The sequence below is a fragment of the Equus quagga genome, chromosome 12 (assembly GCF_021613505.1).
Source record: "Equus quagga isolate Etosha38 chromosome 12, UCLA_HA_Equagga_1.0, whole genome shotgun sequence".
Lineage (NCBI taxonomy): Eukaryota > Metazoa > Chordata > Mammalia > Perissodactyla > Equidae > Equus > Equus quagga.
In genome coordinates, this window is record NC_060278.1 from 31,256,721 (window position 1) to 31,282,237 (window position 25,517).

At 41.3% G+C, this 25,517-nt stretch overlaps 1 protein-coding gene across 1 annotated transcript; it reads left to right on the forward strand.

The window, feature by feature from the left end:
• The first annotated feature begins 4,016 nt into the window (after positions 1–4,016).
• On the forward strand, positions 4,017–7,880 carry LOC124249049 (isopentenyl-diphosphate Delta-isomerase 1). Its single transcript, XM_046679808.1, has 5 exons — positions 4,017–4,301; positions 4,450–4,622; positions 4,780–4,872; positions 5,502–5,632; positions 6,434–7,880. The coding sequence occupies exons 1-5, from the start codon at positions 4,135–4,137 to the stop codon at positions 6,749–6,751; spliced, it is 882 nt and encodes a 293-aa protein (XP_046535764.1). The 5' UTR covers positions 4,017–4,134; the 3' UTR covers positions 6,752–7,880.
• Positions 7,881–25,517: the final 17,637 nt, after the last annotated feature.

The window sequence follows — 25,517 nt, forward strand, 5'->3', positions numbered from 1 at the left end:
ACATGACTTATTTTTACTGGAAAAAGAAAAGATGATGTAAAAAGTCATTAAATGATTTCAGTGCAGATGGGGTCTGGTTATTGTGCGGTCATATAACTTTAGATACGAATCTGGCCATATAGATCGGCATGTAGGTGAGGATGCCCTGGGCTTCTCTCCCTGGGGCAGCCCTAATTCACACCATAAAAAAATACACCGGGTCATATAGTTTGGCATGTAGGCCAGGTCACCTTGGGCTTCTCTAGCTGGGGCAGCCTTAATCCACATCACCTACTTGCCATCTTTTCTCTAATTTTGAGTAGAGTTTGTTACTTTGTGTACTATCCATGTGCTAAAAGAAAAAGGATAATTATTTCCATCTCACAGTGAGTGTATGTTTGGTCTTCAAACTATTTTTAGAAATATATTTGGTTGAGATCTAGAAAAGGAGTTTTCATGATTTTAAATAAAGAAACAAATCTGCATTTTTCTCATTATCGTGACACCTAGACTCTGAAAGACTGAGGTAGTTATTTGGGGAAAAAAATGTTGGGAAACTCTGCTTAATGAACAACCAAACATATACTGCAAACCTGTTCCAGACGATGTTAGAAAACTGTCTCTGTTGATGGAAAGTACATACAAATGAAAAATAAAATACTGTGCGTAGCTTTGTACTGGTCTCTGTGCCACATAGCTGATATCCTTTTATTTCTTTATCAATACCACATAACTTGTAACCCAACAGGCATTTACATTATTAAAAATAATAGTGACTAGCTGTTGAGTGAAGTATTGTTATGCATATTTTAGGGAAGAGGAGCTCCAATATATTTAGTAACTAGCCCAAGGTCACAGAGTAAGAGGCTAAGCTGGATCTAACTCCCATCTCTTCTCTTTTCGTTAATATTAACCATTTGGAAAACAAATACTCAAATAGCTCTGGAGTGAATTTTTCTAAAAAGCAGAACAACTTAAAACTCAACAACTATATGAATCTGAATCACATAAATAGGCCTAAGTATACATGATGAACTCCCTCTGTTGTGCACTCTGAATTCTGTATTTTTCCATATCTATCAAGATTATATACAAAGATTTCCTGATAGGGACGTCATTGTCCCCAGTCTGATAACATCTTGCATTTGCATAACTTGGAATCTTCAAAGTAGAGTATTAGAAGGCAAAAACTGTGGTATGTTAATAAGTCCAGAATGATTGGTCACAGTTAATGACATTATAAATCAGAACATTAAAAAAATGTAGTAAGTCACCTCTAAACTTCAGTTTCTTCACATAAATGTGGATAACATTTACTACGTAGAATTATTGTAAGGATAAAATGAAATAATATGTGTAAAACGCTCCTAGCAGAGTATCTAATGCAGGCAAATTTAAACCGGAAGGGAACTTAAAGACCATCTAACCTTTCTCCTATTATAGACGACAGTAATGAGGCCAGGAATTCTAGTCCAACACTACTCAGCAACAAGTAGCAAAGTTCAGGTAGAAACTAAGGTCTTCTGAGTTCAGTGGGCTTTCCACTACACTAGCACTTCTCAAAGAGTTGTCCAGTGGGGACCGGCCCTGTGGCCAAGTGGTTAAGTTTGCGCCCTCCGCTTCTGTGGCCCAGGTCTTCATCAGTTCGGATCCTGGGCGCAGACCTAGCACCGCTCATCACACCATGCTGAGGTGCTGTCCCACCTAGCAGAGCCAGAAGGACCTACAACTAGAATATACAACTATGTACTGGGGGGTTTTGGGGAGAAGAAGAAAAAAAAGCTTGGCAACAGATGTTAGCTCAGGCGCCAACCTTTTAAAAAAAAAAAAAGTGGTCCAGAGACACCTGGGTTCCTGAAAGCCTTCCAGGGGCTCCAAGAGGTCAAAATTAATACTAGAACGCTATTTGCCTTTTTCACTGCATTGATATTTGCGCTGATGGTACAAAAGGAAGCTCCGGGACCAGTAAGGATGGGAGGAAAAAACTACTGGTGCCCTGTTACTAATCAAGGCAGTGCCACCAAACTTTACTAGTAGTCATTGTATTCTTCACCACCATACACTTGCAGTAAAAACTAAAAGATCAGTTTCACTTAACAATGTCCTTGATGAAGCAGTAAAATTATTAATTTTAATAATTTTAACCCTTCAGTATTTATGTAATACTCTGTGTAACAGAATGGGATGTACACATAAAGCACTTCTGCTACACACTGAATTACAACGGTTGTGCTGAGGAAAAGCACCTGTGAAAATATCTGAGTTGCATGCTGAACTAACTTTTTTTATACAATGGTATTTTTCCTGGAAAGAATGACTCACAAAATTAACTAATGTTATTTGTTGCCAATAACAGACTTTGAATAATCATGCAAAAATCTGAATTTTAAAAAAGTTGTATCTGCCACCCAGAGCTTAACAGCTTCTCAATATTTAACGACTTTTTTGATGAGATCAGTGGTGATATCAACAAATGTGATTGATACTGAATAATGAAATGTGTCAACATTTGGAAAATCTGCTTAATTCAGTGTAATGTATTTATCATTATCTTTAAATGAATTAAATATTTTATCACTTTAATATTTCTAATATAGTAAATAGGTGTCAATGAACATAATCCATAACCAATCTATAAATGAAAATTTGGGTGAGTTTATTCTGAGCTGAAATCTTAGGATTATAACCCGGGAGAGTCTTTCCACAAAGGAACAGAGCACTCCAAAGAAGTGGGGGTACACAGGGTGGTTATATACCCTCAAAGAGGGTGTTTCACATATGATTGAAATGTCCCTCCCACAATAGTCACAAGATTGCCCTGTCAGCACAGAGCTTCCTGGAGGGCGTAGCAAGTCCATTGTCCCCAGCTGGGTGGTCACAGGTGAGCACAGCAATCAGTTTCTAGCCTAAGGAAAGATGCTTAATCCTTAAGGAGATGCCAACGTTGGGAGGGGGAGGGAAGTTGCACCTTTATCTCAAGGGCCTTTGCTCTTGCCATAGGGAATCTCTAAAGCAGATATACAATGCAGGCTCAACAGCCATGGTCAGGCCCTTTTGGAAAGCCAAGGTCAGGCCGAACTAGGTTTACACCAAATGGCTTCCTCATATTCTCCAATATATCCTACTACTTGCCATTTTTATTTGTCACTGGGATAGATACAAACAACAATAAGCAAAAGCTCTTTAAGGTCCTCTATAAATTTTAAGAGTGTAAAAGTGTCCTAAAACCAAAGAGTTTGAGAAATGCTGCACTATGCTCTCCTTAGCTAATTCAGCTTCAAATTTGGCACGCAACAGAGGAGGAAATAGCTACTTTATTTGATCTGCATATACATTTCATAATTACTTAAATATTGGAAAATAATTTCACATGGAATCTGAATTAAGATAGTCGTAATGAACTTGCTTTATTAAATTTAAGTAAAAGCCACCTGGACAAGTTTAATTATTTCAATAACTCAAAAAGTTTAACAAAATTTTAAAAATTAAAAAATTGACAAATCTTAACTAATCCTATCCAAGTGCAGAAGGTTCCTTAAACCGCCATTGCTTCAACCTGCTTTGCAAAGCATCGTTCTCGGGACGTCACTGCTTTAGAGTGCGTGGAACTTTCTCACTGGAAACACTTCAAAGATCCCAACTAACATAACGTGAGCGCGAACGCCTGTGTGTCGGTGTGTGTGTCTGTGTGCGTGCACGTCCGGCTCTACCCTCTCGCCGGTCCTCAGACAGCAGGAATTCCTAACGGGAGCGACCTCCTAACGCTCAGCGTCCTAACGTGAGCCCGACGCTCGGCGTCCAGTCTCAGATTAGCGCGCAGAAGGCCATGAGCCCAGACGCGCAGAGAGGGGGCGTCCAGGGACGTCTGACGCGCGCACGTCCCCTGCGCAGCGCTTCGGGCGAGCCGATTGGCTGACGCGGCCAAGGCCGAGGGCGCGATTGGTGGGCGGCCGCACGTCCCGCCCCCCGCCTCTCTACCTCCCTCCGTCAGGCCGCTCCGCAGTCCAGCTCAGCTGCACAAGGGGCTCCGGAGTTTTGACCGGGAGGTGGTCCGGCGGCCCGCGGTCCGGGTGGCAGACCTCGCGTGCACAGGGCGTGGCGCCACCGCGCCACCGTGATGTCAGGCGCGGGCCGGCGCGCGATTGGCCAGCCGGCATGTGGCGCGCTCTGGCGCGGGCGCGGGCGGTTGGGCTGTGGGCCCCTGGGGGCGGGGCGGGGGCGTGGGGGCGGGGCCTGCGGGAGGGGCGGCGGCGGCCGGCGGCCGGCGCTAAAGCTGGAGTGTCCGCGGCGGCGCGGGAGCGCTGCGACGGCCGACGCCTGAGGTACGGAGCGCGGGGCGGCGGGGGCGGCGGCGGCGGCGGCTGCGGCGGGGGGACGCGGGACGGCGGCTGGGAAGCGGCGTGAGGCGTCGGGCCGGGGAGGCGCAGCCGCCCCCCGTCCGTCGCCGGGCCCTCACGGCCTCCCCCGCAGCTTCCCGGGACGGACCAGCCCCGCCGCAGCGATGCCCGAGGTGGACACCGGCCGCCTCGACCCGCAGCAGGTGCAGCTCCTGGCGGAGATGTGCATCCTCATCGACGAGAACGACACCCGCATCGGGGCGGACACCAAGAAGAACTGTCACCTGAACGAGAACATCGAGAAAGGTGCCGCCGCGGCGTCTCGGGCCCGCGGGAGGCGGGCGGGCGGGACGGCAGGACGCAGAGGCGGCAGCGAGCCCCTCGGGTGCTGGGCCCCGCGCGGGGAGGCGGGCGAGGAGCGGCCCGTTTGCCGCTGCGTCACCGGCGTCTGCTGTGCCGGCAGGGCTGCTGCACCGGGCGTTCAGCGTCTTCCTGTTCAACGCCGACAACAAGCTCCTGCTGCAGCAGCGGTCCGACGCTAAGATCACCTTTCCGGGTGAGCGCGCTGGGGGCGGCGGGCGTTCGCCGTGCGCCCGGAGCGGAGCCGCAGGGCCGTCGCGGGCGGGGCGGGGGTCCAGTTCCTCGCGGAAGGGGCGAGGGCGAGGGCGCAGCCCGCGGGGACGGCCGCCTGCGAGCTGTGCCCACCTGTGGACGTGGCTTTAACTCTGTCTTACGTTTTGACCGTCTTGGTAAGAACGCGTTAAAGAATTTATCTACACGTCTTTCCCGAAAGGATTACTGATGGCCATTAGCAATGACTGAGAAACCCTCAAGAATCATTTCTTTTTCCGTTACTTTTAAAACTTAAGGGCCCCGCCCTGTGGCTTAGTGGGTAAGCTGTCGCACTCTGCTCGGGGTTCGCTGGTTCGGATCCTGGTGTGGACCTACACACCGCGTGAAGCCATGCTGAGGCCGCCTGCCTCATGGGACAACTAGGGTACACAACCATGTAGGGGGCTGTGGGGAGAGGAAAAAAGGAGGAAGACTGGCAACAGACCTTAGCCCAGAGCCAATCTTCCTCACCAAAAAGGCTGGGAATCATTACCTGCTCTTTAAAAAAAAGAACTGGATCTTTAGACTGACTTTGAAGAAAAATGATTGTATATGTATATTAACACGTTTCAGGTTGTTTTACCAATACCTGTTGTAGTCATCCGTTAAATAATCCAAGAGAGGTTGAAGAAAATGATGCAATTGGAGTAAGACGAGCAGCGCAGAGGCGTTTAATGGCTGAATTAGGAATTCCCATGGAACAGGTAACCTGCACAATTCTACAAGCTGAAATGTTTAGAAATCTAAACATACATTTAAACATTTTTAATAAAGTTTTAAATTCAACTGTAGGTCTCAGTTTTGTAAGCTCTTGAATTATTAGCCCCTGAAAGCACCTTGAATAAAGATTATTTACCTTTTTTCTTTCTTTTTTGAGGAAGATTAGCCCTGAGCTAACTGCTGCCAGTCCTCCTCTTTTTGCTGAGGAAGACTGGCCCTGAGCTCACATCCGTGCCCATCTTCCTCTACTTTATATGTGGGACTCCTACAACAGCATGGCGTGCCAAGCCGTGCCATGTCCGCACCTGGGATTCAAACCACCAAACCCCGGGCTGCCGAAGTGGAACATGCGCACTTAACTGCTGCACCACTGGGCTGGCCCCTACATTTTTCCTGGAATTGTCCCCTTTAACTAAGACCTGAATAAATAAACTGTCTAGTGTCTACTTAAAATGAAAAATTTTTTTTTCTCCCAAAAAGTAACATTTAGATATGAAGGAGAATCTCACACTTCTAGTTTGAGTGACTGCATTTTTTTTTTAATATCATTATTTCGATGAAGTCAAACTAGTTTTGGTCCTATGGAAAGAAATTTAGACGCTTGAAACTAACTATGTAATAATTATTTCCATATGTCATCAGTAGGAGATTAATATTTTAAAAGGTCTAATTCTAAACCTATAGTTCTGTTCAAGATATTACTGAAATGTAGTGGGTTACTTTGGTCACTTTAGAGGACTTCTTTTGTTGTTGATGGTTTTGTTATTGTTTTATTTTTGTCCTAGGTTCCTCCAGAAGAAATTAATTACCTAACACGAATTCACTACAAAGCTCAATCTGATGGTATCTGGGGAGAACATGAAATTGATTACATTTTGTTTGTGAGGAAGAACGTGACTTTGAATCCAGATCCCAATGAGATTAAAAGCTATTGTTATGTGTCCAAGGAAGAACTAGAAGAGCTTCTGGAAAAGGCAGCCAGTGGTGAGATTAAGATAACTCCGTGGTTTCAAATTATTGCAGAGACTTTTCTCTTTAAATGGTGGGATAACTTAAATCATTTGAATCAGTTTGTTGACCATGAGAAAATACATAGAATGTGAATGTGGAGATGAATGATTAGTAAAGTACTGAAAAACTTCTGTATGTAGTAAACTTAAAATTTTTTTAAATTTTGTTCCCCATTAGAACTCTCATTTGAAACATTGATACAACCAGTATTTATGTGGAAAATACAACCAAATTTTTAATTTTGTATCACACAACCTATATGTGTGCACTGCTATTTGCAAAAGACATTTATGAGAGATTATTGTAAAAGAGAGCAAATAAATTTGTCTAAACACAGATCCTGACAAATTTGAATAAGTGAAGCTCTTCATTTTTGATATGTTGTGATAAACATTTTCAGAACTCTTGTAGAGCACCTTGCTCTTCACTAGGCTCTTTGCTTTCTATATCATTAGCTTTTATCATAGTCTAGAAAAATGTGCAATGGAAGCCATGTGCTTAGCTACGTCAAAGCAGTCCAAATTAACTTTCCATGTTAACATATTAAACTGGTAGAACAGGTTCAAGGGAAATTAAGGTAGCATGTATCCTGATTTCTGTCACTCTGAGTTGCTTTTGTGGTTTAAGCATTCTGGAAGTATCATTTTGACACTTAAAGTCAAACATTGCTTTTAGAAATATTGGCAGATTAAATCTTTTAAATAGTCTTTGCCAATTAGTAAAGTCTGTGTTTTCAAAATTACGATGGACAGACTATTTGTAAAATGAAAATTGGGTTGATTGGGTCATACTTTACAACAGGATTTCTTAACTTTGGCACTGTTGCCATTTGGACTGGATAATTCTTTGTTGTTGGGGTTCATTCTGTGCATTGTAGGATGTTTAGCAGCGTTCCAAGGTTCTACCCGCTGAATGCCATTAGCACCCCTTCCCCATGACACTTGCAATGGCACCAGATGCCACTTGTCTCCTGGAGGGCACAGTTGTCCCTGTGTGAGAACCACTCTTCTACAAAGTCAGGCCATATTGTAGGGGGAAAAAGATTTACAGGCTAATGTTCATGTTAAATAGATTTTGGTTATGGAATATGTGTCTATTAATATTTAAATTGTATCTTGACTAATGGACTTTTTAAAACTCTTGCCGTAGATAGATTTCTCAAATTTGATGTCTTAAGACAGCTATGTTATCCTTGAATGCAGTATAATAAAAAATAATGAAGAAAAAGATAAATTGTTTCTTACAAAGCTAAATATTTTATAAATTCAATAGAAAAATCCATTTCTTGTTAACCCTAAATTAATTTATAATTTCTGGCAAGACTCTGTAGCAAATATTAATTTTATTGAAAAATTAAAAATAAAAAAGATTACTACATTTGAATACTGTTGTCTAATTTGTTAAAATTTTAATACAATAATAGCTTAACCTGCCTATGGTAGTTTAAACAAGGTAAATGCCTTCTGCTGCTGAGACCAGCTAGGCAGCCAGCTGAAGGGGCAGACGGAATTAGTAGACAGGACACAATCTCTATTATTCAATGGGACGGGGACCATTAGCCTCAAGGACTGAGGTGAGGTCCCTTTGATCGCCACATACTTATTTGCAGGCAAAGAAATACAAGCATAGCAAGAACTCATGCCAGCGGGGGTATGGAGGTCAAAGCTCAGCAGTTCTAGTTTTCCTCCCTCCAAGGTACCCCAGCCCTATTTAAGGCCATTCCCTTAGGGAGTATCCTAGGAACAATCAGCAAGTTATGCAGACAGCGTTCCGTTCCTGCAAGGGCCTGGTGTTCCTAAGCCCCTTGCCCTCATGCTCCATGAGATACTCCCTTCTGGCCTTTGATTCGAAAGCACAAACAATCTGGTATAGTACTTTATGAGAATCAGCAGATCACTTATTCTCAGCCACCCATTTGTAACTTATTTTTCCTAAGCTTAAAGCCTAGCAAAAATGTTGTTATGATCTCCTGCAACAGCCATCTAGCTTCAAAATGCATTTATAATATTATTTCTAGTTTGTTAGCTTTCTAGAAAGTTTTAGGCTGAAAGCCACATAAACTAGTTACTCAGTAGCTACAGTGGCTAGTGGAGCCTTAGACCACTGCCTGGCACTTTGTAAGTACTCAGCAAGTGTTGGATATTACTGCTGTTATATTACTAGAATGCCCCTCCAAAACATGTAAGGACAAATACTATTTGACCTGATGAACTCTTTAGAGTCCCTTCATATTTTTTTATAGTCTCCAAAATATGTAACTGTTTGATGCTGGACAAACAATTGACAACTCATTTAAGGCCCAGAGGTGGCCTTCTATAAAATTGTGTAGTCTGTCCCCAAATCTATATTACCCCGAGAACAAGAGCAAAAAAAGAAGATACTGTGTGGGGCTGGCCCCATGGCCTAGTGGTTAAGTTCAGCACGCTCCACTTTGGTGGCCTGGGTTTGGTTTCTGGGTATAGACTTACACCATTCTTCAGTGGCCATGCTGTGGTGATGACCCACCCCATGTAAGATTGGCACAGATGTTAAGGCAAATCTTCCTCAAGCAAAAAAAAAAAAAAAAGGAAGATTGACAACAGATGTTAGCTCAGGGTGAATCTTCCTCAGCAAAAAAAAAAAAAAAAAAGCTATTGTGGGAAGATACATTATTTTCTCACTTGGCCTTAGCAAATGAGGACAGCAAAGATGAAAGGACAAGTCAAGTAGCTCTCTGAAGCTCAGAGGCATATTAGCAGGTCACTGGGGTGTGTGCCTCAGATAATTCTCAGGTGGAAGTTGTCTTTCTGTCTGCTCCCTTGGGGACACTTGCTTGACTGTTCCACTCCCTTGGATGGGTGAGCCCCATCTGTTGGACCTTTACCAGAGTTGGAGACCCCTCTTCCTGTGTAAATTTGTGGATGACCACACTCATCTTCTGGTACCCTGGATCCCTTCTTTTGACAGAGGGGATGTTTTTTAGTATTTTGAGACACCTCTTCCTCACTCCTAAACTGGGTGCTTTTTCAGCCTAAACCTGTACTTGTCACTCGCACAGATTTTACAGAGTGAACTTGAGTATGTATTTGTGCACATTTAAATATCCTGACAAATAACTTTCTACTTTACAATTTTCACACTTAATCTATCATCTACCTGCTTTAGACTCCCAAATTTAAATCTCCACAGAATTCTATTTCATATTCATGTAGCCAGTTGTCCATATGACAACTCTACTTGTATATTTAAATAGGTGTCCCATATTTGGGTTCAAAACCAAGTCCTGACGTGTGCCCCCTCCCCCCACCTGTCCATATCATCCTCATCTCAGCTCACAGCAATTCCCTTCTTCCTGTTGCTCAAACTAAACACTTTGGAGTCACTCTTAATTCCCTTCCTTCTCACCTTATATCCATGAGTCAGTAAATCCTTTGAATAAGCCCAGAATTTCACTGTCCTTTACCTTTCCTACTACTTGGAATTCAGGAGCTCCCTGGATTGCCTCCTGACTGATAGCCTGCTTCCGAACTTGCCTCTCAAGTCTGTTCTCAACACAGTAGCTGGAATGATTGTATCATTTCACTCCTCTGCTCCCAATGTACTGGAAGAAATACACTCCAGGAGCCCAGCAGTCCCCCGTGATGTGCATGGCGCCTCTGATCTCATTTACCCAATTGCTTGCTCTCTGCAGCTCCCTTGCTGTTCCTTGAGCCCGCCAGGCATGCTCCTACCTAAGTCCTTAAACTATTTCTTCTTCCTGGAAAATTCTTTTTCCAGATACATCCATGATTTACATTTTTCAAGACTGCTCAATATTAACCACCTCAGTGATGCCTATGTGGGGAATCAGAATTGACCACCTCAAAATATGTCTCTATGGCTTGATTATTTTTAAGAACAAGAGACTGAAAGAAAAGAAACTTTGACCTTCCCCCTAACTGCCTGAAAGAATTCAAGATAGAAGACCTGTCCCCAGGACAGGCCATCACCATAGACAACTCTGGGTATTGGTAGACTGTGAGGGTCCTTACTAAGCCCATTCTTATCTACCAAACATTTACTTTTCCATTTCCATGTGAATTGCCTTCCTCCCCCTTGAAGTCCCAAATCACTCCCCTCCCCAACACCCTCCTTTGTCTTTAGCTGAAGATGGTATTTAAGATGAGAGCCTCTGCCATTTGGGCGAGTTACTCAGTTTTCCTGAGTCTCTCCCAAGTACACATGTTATAAAGCTTTGTTTGATTTTCTCCTGTTATTCTGTCTCATGTGAATTTAATTCATAGCCCAGCTAGAAGGACCTAGAGTGGGTAGAGGATATGTCTTCCTCCCCAACACCTGATTTGACTATTCTGTGAGCCATTTCTCCTGTACTTTACCCTCCTTTCCTGGTTTCTTTTTCTCTCTCTTAACACCTTCTAATATAGCATGTCATTTACTTACTGTCTTTACAACCAGGATGTGAGCTCCACGAGGGCAGGGTTTCGTTATTTCTTCCAACTTTTTATTTTGAAAAGCTTCAAACCTACAGAAAAATTGCAAGGACAGTACAATGAGCACCCATATACCCTTGGCATAGATTGATGGATTGTGAATAGTTTTCCACACACCTATGTGCTGAAACATTTACAATCTATTGCAGACTTATTGACATTTCACCCTCTATACTTTAGCTTATATTTTCTAAGAGGGCATTCTACATTGCCACAATACAAGTAGCACAAAAAGGAAATTCAACACATACAATAATTTCATCTAAAATACAATTCATATTCAGATTTCCCCAATTTTCTCAACAGTGACTTCTACAAATTCTCTCTTGCCTACTCCTTCCTCTCTCCCTCCCCCAACCGCCTTTAATCGAGGAGTCTGTCAAGGATCACGCCTGCATTGGTCGTGATTCCAGTCCCTTAACCCAAGATAGTTCCCAGCCTCTTTTTGTCTTTCATGTCTCTGACTTTCTAAAGACTCCACACCAGTTATTTTACAAGATGCTCCTTATTTTGATTTATCAGATAGCTTCCCATGATTCGATTTAGATTAAACATTTTTGGCAAGAACATTACATAAGTAACATTGTGTCCTCGGGCCATCACATCTGGGGGCATATAATGACAAAATTGGTGATTTCAGTTAGAGTCCTTGATTAGGATATATCTGGCAGGTTTCTCTAGGATAAAGGTATTTTCCCTTCTGTGTGATGAGTAAGTAATTGTGGAGTGATATTTTGAAATTGTGTGAAAATCCTGTTTCCTAAGAATTTTTTTACGTAAAATTTTAATATTCATTGATGAGTCTTACTAAATCAGTAATTATGATGGTGATTATAACTGGTAATTTAAAAAACTTCCCTATCTTTTTTCCTACATTGATTAATTTACATTCTTCTGTAAAGAAAACTTTTTTCCCTACATTCATTTATTTATTTAAATATCAGTATGGATTCAGGCATACTTTCAAAAATTGTTGCAATTCATTCCCATTATTATTCCTTTTGATGCTCAAACTGTGCCACCTTGGCCAGTGGGTGCCTATTCAAGCAACCTCTGTCCTTTGTTCTTTCTCCTTCAGTTTTAGATCACATCTTTAATTTCAGGCACAATTAGATGTTTCAGGCTCACTTATACTTTCCATGCTTTAGTCCTGGAATCAGCCATTTTTTCAAAGTGGAGGGCAGAGATTTAAATCTCACATGCACACATACACACACACATTGATTTGAGGCAGGGTCATTGCAAAGTTTACTCATCAGAAAAGGGGGGGCCTCAGAGGCTGAGGATTTTACCCCAAGATCCTCTTTCCCCCACTTAATTTCTTAAATTTTATTTGACATTAACTGTAATTATAAACAGCACTGAAGACATCAGTGATAGATGTATACGAAATTCAGGATTTTTATCAGGCCAATAGAATATGAACCCATTTCTTTTCAAAGTTAGGGACAATTCGTCCAGCTCCTTCGGTAAGTATAACTGGGTGATGAGGGGCTATTCCACACCCAGAATATCAGCTTGGATTCCAACTTTGTTTTGAAATCAAGGGACAATACTAATGTATATGGGCTACTTTTATTTTGAATTGTTTTTAAATCTAACAGTAATTTCATTTAATCTGAGCAATGACTTGCCTTAAAGGGCTCCTGATCCTGAGGGAGTTTAGTTACATATAATTTAGGATAGAGAAATGTGAAATCTGGAAAGAGGCTAATTTTTTCTCAAAGTTTCATAAGGATATATATCATGATTTCTAGAGTAACAAGTATAGAAACAGATCTTAGGGGCCGGCCCCGTGGCCGAGTCGTTAAGTTTGTGCGCTCCACTTCAGGGGTCCAGGGTTTCACCAGTTCGAATCCTGGGCAAGGACCTAGCACTACTTGTCAGGCCATGATGAGGCAGCGGCTCACATAGCACAACCAGAGGCACTCACAACTAGAATATACAACTATGTACTGGGGGTGCTTTGGGGAGAAGAAGAAAAAATAGAGTGGCAACAGATGTTAGTGCAGGTGCTAATCTTTAAAAAAAAGAGATCTTACTACTTTCAAATCAGTAGAGGGACTAATGTCAGATCAAAATAATTATTTTGAAAGAAGGCAAGACAAGAGAGAGAGATAAATATATACAAGGACAAATTAAAAGTATAAAATCAGATGGTGCTTTTAAATTCAAGTATTTCAACAATCTGATAATAGTAAGACTGACAGCCAGTGTCTCAAAGAAGTGACAGAGCCAAAAGAAGTGAAATAACATCTTTGAAGTGTTAAAAAAAATCTGCAACGAGGATATTATGTCCATCAAAAACATACTTCAAATATTAATGTATAATAAACACACTTCTGGACATCAAAATCGGAGAATCGGGCACCAGAAGACCCATGCTGACAGAAATGCTACAGTATTTCTTTACTCAAAAAGAAAATTATCCCAGAGGGAAACTTAAACAAAGACAAGAAATAATAATGGAAATATATAAGTATGTGAGCAATTATAAATAAATACAAAATGGTAATAATAATGATCTGTGGGATTTAAAATATATGTAGAAACAAAACGCCTGACAACAATAACAGAAGGTCAGTGGGAGGTCAACAGACAAAGTCTTAGCTTCTTAGCACTGTCTTTGACGTGGTAAAAGAACTGATTCATCACATCTAGAGTCACTATACTAAACTATACCACGTTCTAACTATACTACACTATATAAACCATACTATACTATAACTAAAAGAGTAGTGAAAGTACGTATACTAATAGAGATAGAACTAGCAAATGCAAATTATTGATTAACATAAAGAAGATCAGAAAGGAGAGAAAAGGGATTATAAATCAGGTGGGACAAATAAACACACAATATCACTATTCTTTTTTAAGAAAGAAAGATTCATTTATCTGTCACTTATAATAAATAGACCTTAAGTGTAAGAACATATAATGGAAAAAGATTGGCTATGTAAGTACTAACTAAAACGAAGCTGGTGTACTCACACCTGTCAGAATGGCTATTATCAAAAAGATGAGAAATAACAAATGTTGATGAGGATGTGGAGAAAAAGGAACCCTCATACACTGCTGGTGGGAATGTAAATTAGTGCAACCACCATGGAAAACAGCATGGAGGTTCCTCAAAAAATTAAAAATAGAACTACCATATGGTCCAGCAAATTCACTTATGAGGGGCTGGCTCCGTGGCCGAGTGGTTAAGTTCGCGCGCTCCGCTGCGGCGGCCCAGGGTTCGGATCCTGGCGCGGACATGGCACCGCTCGTCAGGCCACACTGAGGCGGCGTCCCACATCCCACAACTAGAAGGACCTGCAGCTAAGATATACAGCTCTGTACAGGGGGCGTTTGGGACGATAAAGCAGAAAAAAAAAAAAAAAAAAGAAGATTGGCAACAGTTGTTAGCTCAGGTGCCAATCTTTTTTTTTTTTTTTAAAAAAAGACTTACCTTTCTTCCACAAATAAGTATATAATGTGGACAAAACAGATAAAACAAACTGCTCGCTAGTATTGGAAGCAGACAACTTGGCCACGATCGTTGCAGAAAGAGCTGGGGCCCACACCTGCACTCACTTTCTTCCAGAGGACATTTCCAAACCCAGTATGAGTAAAGGGCATAGCAGAGATATAATGTCACTAGTCAGAGGACAGAGCTTGTAGTTGCCAAAGCTGTGGAGATTTAGGGACAGAGTACTCAAGAGGAATGAGCCACAGGCGAGAGCTAAAAATCAGCTGAGAAATTCCCCCTGGGGCCTTAGCTAGTTCCCAGCTGTGTCAGCTCCCAGTGAGATAGCTGCTCTGGGAGAGAACAGCTCCTGGAGTCTGAAACCTGCACAGAGGTCACACCCTGCCTTGACGACGGCTGCACACAGCTGCCCAGCCAGAGTGCAGGGAACTCAGGCGGCACTTAGGAGTAAGGTCTACGCACCAAGAGTAAATGCTGTCCTGTAGGAGGAGGGGCAAAACTGAAATAGACTCACCCTAAAACCCAGCCTCCACACAAGGAAGCTGATCCACTGATAATTTAATTGCCTCAAATAAAATCAAAGCACTTTAGAGATAGATAATATAATCCAGAGCCTCCACAATGTCCAGCACACAATAAAAATTGCTGCAAATGCAAAGAAGCAGGAAAAATTAGCCAAAAAAATTTTTTTAAATAAAGCAGACAATAGAAGTAAAGAAGGACTTCAAAACAACTATGATTAAAAAGGTTAAAAATAAAATGGACAAAATGAATACAGAGGAAATTCCAGTAGGAATTAGAATACATCAAAAAACGAAATGGATATTTTTGAACTGAAAATTACAATAACTTAAAAACTCACTTGATGGATTTAACAACAGATTGGACATAGCAAAAGACACGATTAGTGAACTCAAAAACACGATTTTTCAATACCAATATAAAAATTGATTCATGCAAGGGTCACCATGGAAACTAAAGCCACTCAGTAAAAGATTATTGGATAAAAGGATATATCCACACTCTCAAAATGTCACTCCACAGGTAACTTATTAATTAACAAAGGTAAAAGCTACCTTTGCAATGGAAAGATCTGGTAGATACCTCCTTACTCAAGTGATCAATATTGGCATCACCAATACTGAGACAAGCTCACATTATGTGCTTCTTGATATCATGCAGTGAGAAACACACAACACTCTCATGGTGTTTTACCTGAATTTAGTCATGAAGAAACAATCACAGATTTCTAGGTTGCACACTTTCGACAAGACAAGTGCTTTGGACCTTTCAAAAGTTTCAGTGTCAAACAGGAGACAGATAAAAGCAGAGCTATGGTTCCAGATTAAAGAAGACTAAAAGGACCTCTTGACCAACGCAGTGTGTTGTCCTTGATCACATCCTGGATTGGAAAAGCAAAGCTATACATGACACTTGGGGGATGTTTGAGAAAACTTGTACATGAACAGTGTCTTAGTTAATATTAGTGTATCAACACTAAATTTCTTGAGTGAAATAATGGTAGGATAATGTCCTTGTTCTTAGGAGAAAAATGCTGACATATTTAGGGAAGAAGTATCATGATATCTGATATTGAGTTTCAAATGGTTCAGTAAAATGTGCCTGTATTTGTATACATGTGCACGTGTGGATGTGTATAAAGAGAGGAGGAGAGAGAAAGCAGATATTGCAAAAAGTTGATAAATTGGACTTCGTGAACCTAAGAACTTTTATTCATAAAAAGACACCATTAAGAAATAGAAAAGTCAAATCTCAGACTAGAAGAAGAAATTTAAATTATTTATATATCTAAGGTCTCACATCCAGAATATAGAAAGACCTCTTTCCTAGCAACAAGAAAAAGACAAGCCAATTAAAAACTGGGCAAAAGGCCTGAACAGGCACCATGGTTGGCAGAGTGATGGCCCCCAAAGATGTCCATGCCCTAATCCCCATAGCCTGAGACAATGTTACTTTACATGGCTAGCCAGCAGTCACTCCACAGATGGAATCAAGGCTCCTAGTCAGCTGACCTTAAAATAAGGAGAATAGCCCAGTTATCCCAGTGAGCCCAGTGAAATCACAAGGGTCCTTTAAAGAGGAAGAAGAGGCGGAAGAGGGGGTCACTGTCAGACGTGAAGGTGATATACTGCTCTCAAGGTGATATAAGCTCTCAAGACAGAGGGAGAGGCCACTAGCCAGTGGATGCAGGCAGCCTCTAAAGCTGGAAAAGGCAAGGAAACAGCTTTTCTCTGGAGCCTCCAGAAGGAATGCAGCCCTGCCAGCACCTTGATTTTAGCCCAATAAGACCCATTTTGGCTTCTGAATTCCATAAATATAAGATAATAAATTTGTGTTGTTTTATGCCACTAAATTAGTTTATGGAAATGTGTTACAGCAACAACAGAAAAATAATACAGACATGTAAAAAAGACGCTCACGTTCTGGCGGCCAGTCTGCTATATATGGGGCTTGTAAGGAGCCACTCCATCCTAACAACAAGTGAAAAGCTGAACAAACTGGAAATCAACGACTCTTCTTAGATCCATCAGAGTGGCGAGGTCAGATGGTAAACAGCTGCCCTCAAAACTGGAGAGGCAGAGAGATGGACACAGAGAATCACAACTTTCTGCTGGAGCAGAAAACTCCATGGGAACCAGTGCTGGGTAGGAAGGCCTGAAGTATGATTGAGAAGTTGCTGGAAGCTCAGTGTTGACAGTTCTGAGAGTTAAAAACTCTGGGGACCCAGTCATAAAGGGGCTCACAATATTGTGAGTTTTATCTCCAGGAACTTGACCAGGATCCCGCAGTAAACATCAGAGAAAAACCCTCGTGCTTACAGCAGGAGGATAGGACAAGGAACCATTTTGGAATATGCCAGAGCATTCTGTTCTTGTTAAGAAGGCCTGTCCTCAAGAGAACAGAGACTAACCTATTGGAGTTTGGAAGAGACTTCCCTAGGGAAAGGGAAATACCTAATTCTAGTTGTTTCTAGTCTTCCGTGTGGGAGGAGGGAAGCACCCAGCTTCAGCACACTCTAGTCATCCTGTACCAGCCAAGGAGGTGAAAAAAATGGAGAAACTCATGTGCATTTCAAAGTCTAGAGGCACAGGCTCACTAACAGGCTGAGACCTAATCAGAGGATGATAGAATACTTCCTCTCCACTTCACCACCACATCTCTAGGGCCTATTTACTGGAGTTCCTTTTACCCAGTATATCATGTCTGGCTGTCAACAAAAAATTACAAGCCATACTAAAAGGCAAAAACACTATTAGAAGAGACAGAGCAATCTTCAGAGCCACACGTAGCAGAGATGTTGGAATTACCAGATCAGGAATTTAAGAAAACAATGATTAACAAGCCAAGGGCTCTAATGTATAAAGTGGACAGCACGCAAAAACAGATGGGCAATGTAAGCAGAGAGACAGAAATCCTAAGAAAGAACCAAAAAGACATGCCTGAGGTGAAAAACATTGTAATGGAAGTGAAGAATGACTTTGACGGGCTAATTAGTAAACTGAATACACCTGAGGAAAGAATCTCCAAACTCGAGGTTATAACAGGAGACAACTCCAAACCTGAAAAGCAAGAAGAAAAAAGACTGAAAAAAAAAAAAAAAAAAGAACAGAATATCCAAGAGTTGTGGAATAAGTACAAGAGATGTGACATACATGTACTGGGAATACCCGAAGGAGAAGAAAGAGAGAAAGGAACAGAAGAAATATTTGAGAATTTCCCCAAATTAATATCAGACACCAAACCACAGACCCAGGAATCTCAGAGAATACCAGGCAGGATAAATGCCCCAACTCTGCCCCCCTGCCCCACCCGAAAAAAGAACCCCTACCTCTGGGCATATCCTTTTCCAACTCCAGAAAATCAAAGATATAGAAAATATCCTGAAAGAAGCCAGAGGAAAAGACATACTTTACTACAGAAGAATAAAGAAAAGAATACATCTGACTTCTCTTCACAAATCAAGCAAGCAAGAAGAGACCAGAGTGAAATATTTAAAGTGTTGTGAGAAAACTCTACCAATCTAAGATTCTTTGTCCAGAGAAATTATCCTTCAAAAGTGAAGGAGAAACAAAGACTTCCTCAGACAAAACTTGAGATCAGAAACTTGGATCTACACAAAGAAAGGAAGATCGTCAGAGAAGGAATAAGGGGAGGTAAAATAAAAACTTTTAATTTTCTTATTCTTAATTGACTGACATAACAACTTGTTCAAAATAATAATAGCAACAATGCACTTGATTATGTAGACTATGTAGAGGTGAACTGAACAACAGCAATGATTCAAGGGACAAGAGGGAGGACATAGGAATATTTTGTTTTCACAAGGTGTTTGTACTACCTGAGAAGGGGTCAATGTTATTAGAAAGTGGACTTGGATTAGTTGTATGTTGCAAACTCTAGGGCAACCACTGAAAAAAGTTTAAAAAGTAGCACAACTGATATGCTAAGAAAGAAGAGAAAATGGAATAATATGAACTACTCAATTATAAGCACAAAAAGCAGGAAAAAAGTGGAAGACAGAAACGAAAACAAAGAACAGGGGCAATGAAAAGAAAACAGTAAGGAATAGGGTGGACATCAGTTCAACTCTATTGACAATCACTTTGAGTGTCACTGGTCTCAGTGAACCAATTAAAAGACAGAGATTGGGGCTGGCCCCGTGGCTGAGTGGTTAAGTTCTCGTGCTCCGCTGCAGGCGGCCCAGTGTTTCGTTGGTTTGAATCCTGGGCGCGGACATGGCACTGCTCATCAAAACACGCTGAGGCAGCGTCCCACATACCACAACTGGAAGGACCCACAACGAAGAATATACAACTATGTACCAGGGGGCTTTGGGGAGAAAAAGAAAAAAAAATTTTAAGTAAAAAAAAAAGACAGAGATTGTCAGAGGGATAAAAAAACAAGACCCAACTAAATACTGTCTACACGAAACCCACTTTCAATATAAGGATACACATAGATTCACCGTAAAGAGACGGAGAAAGACATATCATGCTGACACCAATCAAAAGAAAGCGAGTCTAGTCATATTAGTTTCAGACAGAGCAAATTTCAGAGCAAGGGAAGTTGGTAAAATATAAAATAGACAATTAAACAGAGCAAAACTTTATATTTTCAAGGATTTTTTAAATAGGAGCTTTTTGCCCCTAGAGCCTCTGAAAAGGGGCAAAAAAGGAACTGTCCTCATTTAGAAGTGTCCCTCCCCCTCCAGGGACACCTGTCCAAGGTGAAAGGGCAGTTGAGACATATGATAGTGTCTGTTGAAATAGGAGCTATGATGCAGAAGAGATACCCAGATAGGAAAATTCCTAAATAAAAATAGGCTTAACGGAAGGACTGAACCTGCTCATGGTAGGCTGAGTAAGGCCAAGATGTCCTGATCTTTTCATCCAGAACGAACAGTCCATTCCAAGAATTCATACTGGATAGAGCTCAGCTTAGACGGAGCCCAAGGGAGCCTACACGAGGTTTGGAAATATCACTTGGAGGAAGATGTTACTTATAGGTTAAAATTAAAACTGAAGAAACTCTAGTTCATGTTCACCAACACTCTTCATAAAACTGAAACAGCTCAAAAATCCCTCAAGAATAGATTTGATAATCAAATGCCATTTTCTTCACACAACACATTTCTTCACCTCTGAATTATTTATTGATGCTTTTATATCATTTTCTAAGGTAATCACATCTTTGAAATTATAAAGTAAGAACTCTTGGTAGCTTAAGGATATTAAGTTTTATCTGTAATATGTTATCAAGATAAAACATTTATGATTTCTCTTTTTCTTAGTCACTACTTTCCTGACACACAGAAGGACTGTTTGAGTGTATTTCAATCTACCACTTTTTGTGTATAGATTTCTGCTCTTAGTGTCATACCTAGAAAGACTTTTCCTTCTAGAATATCATGTAACTCTTCACTCATCTATTTTTTCTAGTACTTTCATGGTTTCATTTTTTTCAATGAAATCTTAAATTCATATGGATGTCTCTAATCTGACATTAGAAGGATATGACTTTGTTCCTTTCCAAAAAACTAGCTGTTTAGTCCATCAATGCTTGAATAATTCTCTTTTCCATATCTCTTTGAAAGGCACCTTAATCATATACTAAAATGTTACACAGTAGAACATAATTCACCCCAGGTTTAAAAACTGAAAGCGTAAAGAAAAGTGTAGTTGTGTCAAAATATCCAATTTGTGAAACAAGCCATCGAATAACTGAAGATGATTTGTTAACATTCCGTGGTACCTGGAAATGTGGGATTTGTCCAGCTGTGAAAAATGCATAATGGCCTGAGAGATTCAGGGGCTGAATACAAACTTTGAAAGGAAATGTAGAGCGTGAGCAAGCAGATATCCAAAGAGACCTCTCTTCCAAAGGGCTTTTGTATCACCATCTTCACCAGTTTCTGCAGAACCTGTTACAACAAATCTTTTTAGGGCACATGGCCATACTCCCAAGCACAGATCAGTAAAGGTTCACCATGTACTTTTTAACTACTGCAAGAATTTTTTTGGCCAACATTAAAAGAATGAGAATGTTTTGAAAATTCTTATTTTTGCTCCAAGAATCAACTAATATTCTAAAGACTGTAATTAGATCTATTTTGTGCCTGTTTCTTATGTTCTGTTATTATTTCCACACTCAGATGCCAGCAGCACATTGAGTTGGTCATTATAGTTTTCACATTGCAATATTGGGTTAAGCAACATCTATTACTCTTACTTTCAAAACATTGAGAGCTATTATTGCAAATTAGTGTGTGTGTTTGTGTGATATTCTCCTCAAAAGAAAATAAAATTTTATTTTTTTAAATGCCAATGTGATTGAGAATGTAATTAAATAAAATTCATAGAATAATTTTGGAATACCTGCCATCTTTGAACACTGATTCCTGCCACCTGTACATATCTTATTTTGCCCCATTCATTTTTTTTAAAGATTTTATTTTTTTTCCTTTTTCTCCCCAAAGTCCCCCAGTACATAGTTGTATATTCTTCGTTGTGGGTCCTTCTAGTTGTGGCATGTGGGATGCTGCCTCAGCGTGGTTTGATGAGCAGTGCCATGTCCACGCCCAGGATTCGAACCAACGAAACACCGGGTTGCCTGCAGCGGAGCGCATGAACTTAACCACTCGGCCACTGGGCCAGCCCCTCATTTTTTCTTATTACATTTTCTTCTAGTAGAACATGCACATCTAATCTTAAATACATTTCCAAAGCACAATATATCATTTGAGTCAGTTATGAATGGGATATTTTTTCCATTATGTTTCAGTAAATATTATTATTAATATACATTTAGTATTTTTGTAAAATATGACAATGATGAATAAAAGCTTATCAAACCTGTGACTCACTTAGAAGGAATTGATGTCTCCATAAGACTTATCCCCTTGAGTTCAGCCAAGACGTTGTAATCTCCAGAAATGAGCACTTCACAGTGAATCCGCCCACCTCATCCCCACACACAGTTAGTGCTGGTGCGGAGGGAGGAGGACCAGGACAGCCATGCAGCCCCTAAGCCTCTTCTACTCTTGCAAAATGGCAAAATGGTTAAAATGGCAAAAACCATTACTGGGGTTGACAGTTATTACCCTCCCTTGAATCTTCTTTCTTTGATCATCTCTCATCTGACTCCTCATTAATGTGAAGAAGTATCTTTCTCTAAGTACCACTCATGAAAATAAGATGCCATGAATAATCGTAAAAAAAAGAGTGAGTGGGCGAACTTGAAGACCAACCCACTATGGGATACCTAGACATGATAAGCAAAAAACTATGAATAGCAACCAGATATTTTAAATACAGAACATATAAGAGAACATACAAGAGAGTAAGAAGGGCCTCCAAAAAGTGAAAATTGAAAATGAAGACAAGCTTCGTCTGAAATGTGGGTGTTTCATGTTGGAGTCCCATTAACAAAGGGGCTGGGATTTTAGGACCATGATTTCTTAGACAGAAGAGAACTGAACAGGATGTTGGAATTGAGATTCTTACCCAAATCCAGGATCGAAAACAAGGCTGCTCCTTCCCTGGGAAGGTGAACTAGGAAAATATCTGACAACCACAAAGGGAAAATGAAGTGAAATTGGTGGGAAATTTTAAAAGACATCTGAAGTTTTGTCTCCACATGTCTTACATCTTCACATGCATGTAGAACTCAAAGTTACACTCCACTGTGGTTCAGAAAACCCCAATTCAAGAAATAAAGCCAAAAAATAAAAACGAAAAAAGGCAACGGGTACTTGGCAGAAATAAACACAAAACCTCCATCTTTAATACAGATTGCTTAGAATTCTGATAAATAAAGCATAATAATAATAATAATAATAACGGCTTCACGATTCAAAGCTACAAAATTCGGGAGAATGTAAACTACAATGAGACAGGTCCATATAAGACCAACAAGAATTTCCTAACGTGATTTTATGATAAAGACTCTAAAACTAAGTAATTAAAAAAACGCAACATAAAATGATCAAAAACATGAGAAAAAATTAAGATCCTATAAAAAAGAGACCAAGCAGATTTGAAAAAGAAATGAACAGGATGTACTGGGTTGAAGGTTGTCCTCCCAAAATTCATGTCCACCCAGAACCTCAGAAGGTGACTTTAATTGTAAATAAGGTTTTTGCTCATATAATTAGTTACACTTAGGTCATAATGGATTAGGGTGGGCCAGTGTCCTTATAAGAAGGCCATGTGAAGACACAAAGAGGGAAGAAAGCTACGTGACAACGGAGGCAGAGATTGCAGTGAGCAGCTGCAAGCCAAGGAAGGCCAAGGACCGTCAGCAGCACCAGATGCTGGGAGGGAGGCCAGAAGGGATTCTCCTCAGAGCCTCCAAAAGCCACCCACCTGCTGACACCTGGAGTTTGGACTTCCAGACTCCACAACAGTGAGAGAATCAATGTCTGTTCTTTTAAGTCACCAAGTTCGTGGTAATTTGTTACAGCAGCACTGGGAAACTAACACAGAGAACTTAGAAGCTTTTATACCTATATCTATATAGACAGATTAGAATTGATTAAGCTCCAGTTTAAACAGCAGAAGAGAAATTAGTGAACTGGAAGCCATACATGTGTAAAAACCCCCAAACTCTTTTTTTTTTTTTTGAGGGAGATTAGCTCTGAGCTAACATCTGCCAGTCCTCCTCTTTTTGCTGAGGAAGACTGGCCCTGAGCTAACACTCGTGCCCATCTTCCTCTGCTTTATATGTGGGACGCCTACCACAGCATGGTGGGTGTGCCAAGCGGTGCCATGTCCGCACCTGGGATCCGAACTGGCGAACCCCGGGCTGCTGAGAAGTGGAACGTGTGCACTTACCCGCTGCGCCACTGGGCCGGCCCCCAAAACCCCAAATTCTTTACAGGGAAATAAAGAGAAAGAAAATATGATAGTGAGATAAATAAAAGAATGAAGTGAGATGGTCTAACACACATCTAACAGAAAGACAGGGAGAAGACACGGGAGGAAACTGGGGAGAAGCAATATGCAAAGAGATCATGGATATCCCTCTGGTTTGCTCTACTCTCTCACCTCTTCCATGTCTTTTCTCAAACATCTCCTTCTCTATCTGACAGTCCTTGAGTACCCTATTTACAAGTATTTATTAGTAATGAGGGATGTAGACTGCTGTTTCTGTATAAATAAGTAGGAAACAAGAACAAGAACACTGTGGCTGGGGCCAAGAGTGGCCATCCCAAAACCACGTCGGGGGCGGGAAGCAAAGTCCCCCTTTCAGCTGGTTTTCTTGGAGCTAGTTATTTTGTAGGGCATGGGAGGGGCAGGTAAGATTACAAGGTGTTTGCTGGTTCTGGGTTGTTGATTCTGTTCAAGGTTAGTTCTGCTTGGGGATCATTAGGGTGAAATGTTGGTTAAGGCTTCGGAGAGCAGGTTGGGGTTAGGATTGGAAGAAATGGGTCGCTAAGAGCCCTGTGACCAGATTAGGCAAGGAGCTGCCTGGATGAAGGGAGGAGCTGATTAAGTTGTGGGAATGGGTTCGTTTTGAGAAGCAATGCTCTACCTAGTTTCCAAGAGGTGAGCGTGACCCAAAGGTCTGAGATAGTGAGACTACGGAGGAAAATCTTTAGTGCTCTTTCCTCTGCAGAGGGGATCCCCATGGTCCACCTCTCGATTCCTAAACACAGCAACTCAACTGCTGGAATCCGCTCATGCGGGGCCGCACATGTGGGAACGCATCATGCTGTGTTCTCCCAGTGACACCCATCACTGCAACTCAGAACAGAGGGATAGGTCTGAATAGCCTGTGCTCTGAAATGTTCCAGAAGCGAGAGATTATGAAATATCTTTACTCACCTTCCTGTTCAGCCTGGATTAGTAAGAGGGAGGGCCAAAACCGAAGGGAAGAAAAGGACTTTTTTTTTTAAGAGATGCACTTTTTTTTCATCAGATGCAACAGAAACTAAAGAAAAAGGCATGTTTGAAACTGAGAAGAATCAGCCAGCAGGGATTGTGATTGCACTGGTTTCTGATTATACAAATTAACAGGCTGTCAAATGCAGCTTTGCCCCAGTTTGGCTGAGGCCCTAGGGCAATAGAGAGAAACCTCTCCACATCCAGAGGAAGGAGCTAGGCTGATTCCACACTGTGAAAACACCAGTTTTGCCCAATTAAGTATTTGCCATATCCGGGTAGTCAGAGGGAAAAGTCCCCAGGAGGTTGGAGAACCATCCTTAGTGTGCCCTGGGTCCAGCCTGACTTGGGGGACAATGGGGATCCCTTCAGCTTAGACTTAGTGGGAGGGGGTTTAAGCCCCCTGGAGGGTTTTCCTGGGTGTTACCTGGGGCATGACAAGAGTGCCCACTTGTGGCCACCTCAGAACCTCCCACTGGACGCCCTGGAGAGGTGAAGTGGCCTCAGTGGGAGGGGC

Coding starts and splice junctions, on each gene's coding strand:
- LOC124249049 (XM_046679808.1), top strand. CDS start 4,135: ATGTGGCGCGCTCTGGCGCGGGCGCGGGCGGTTGGGCTGTGGGCCCCT. Junction 4,873..5,501: donor CGCTAAGATCACCTTTCCGG/GTGAGCGCGCTG, acceptor AACACGTTTCAG/GTTGTTTTACCAATACCTGT. Junction 5,633..6,433: donor TAGGAATTCCCATGGAACAG/GTAACCTGCACA, acceptor TTTTTGTCCTAG/GTTCCTCCAGAAGAAATTAA.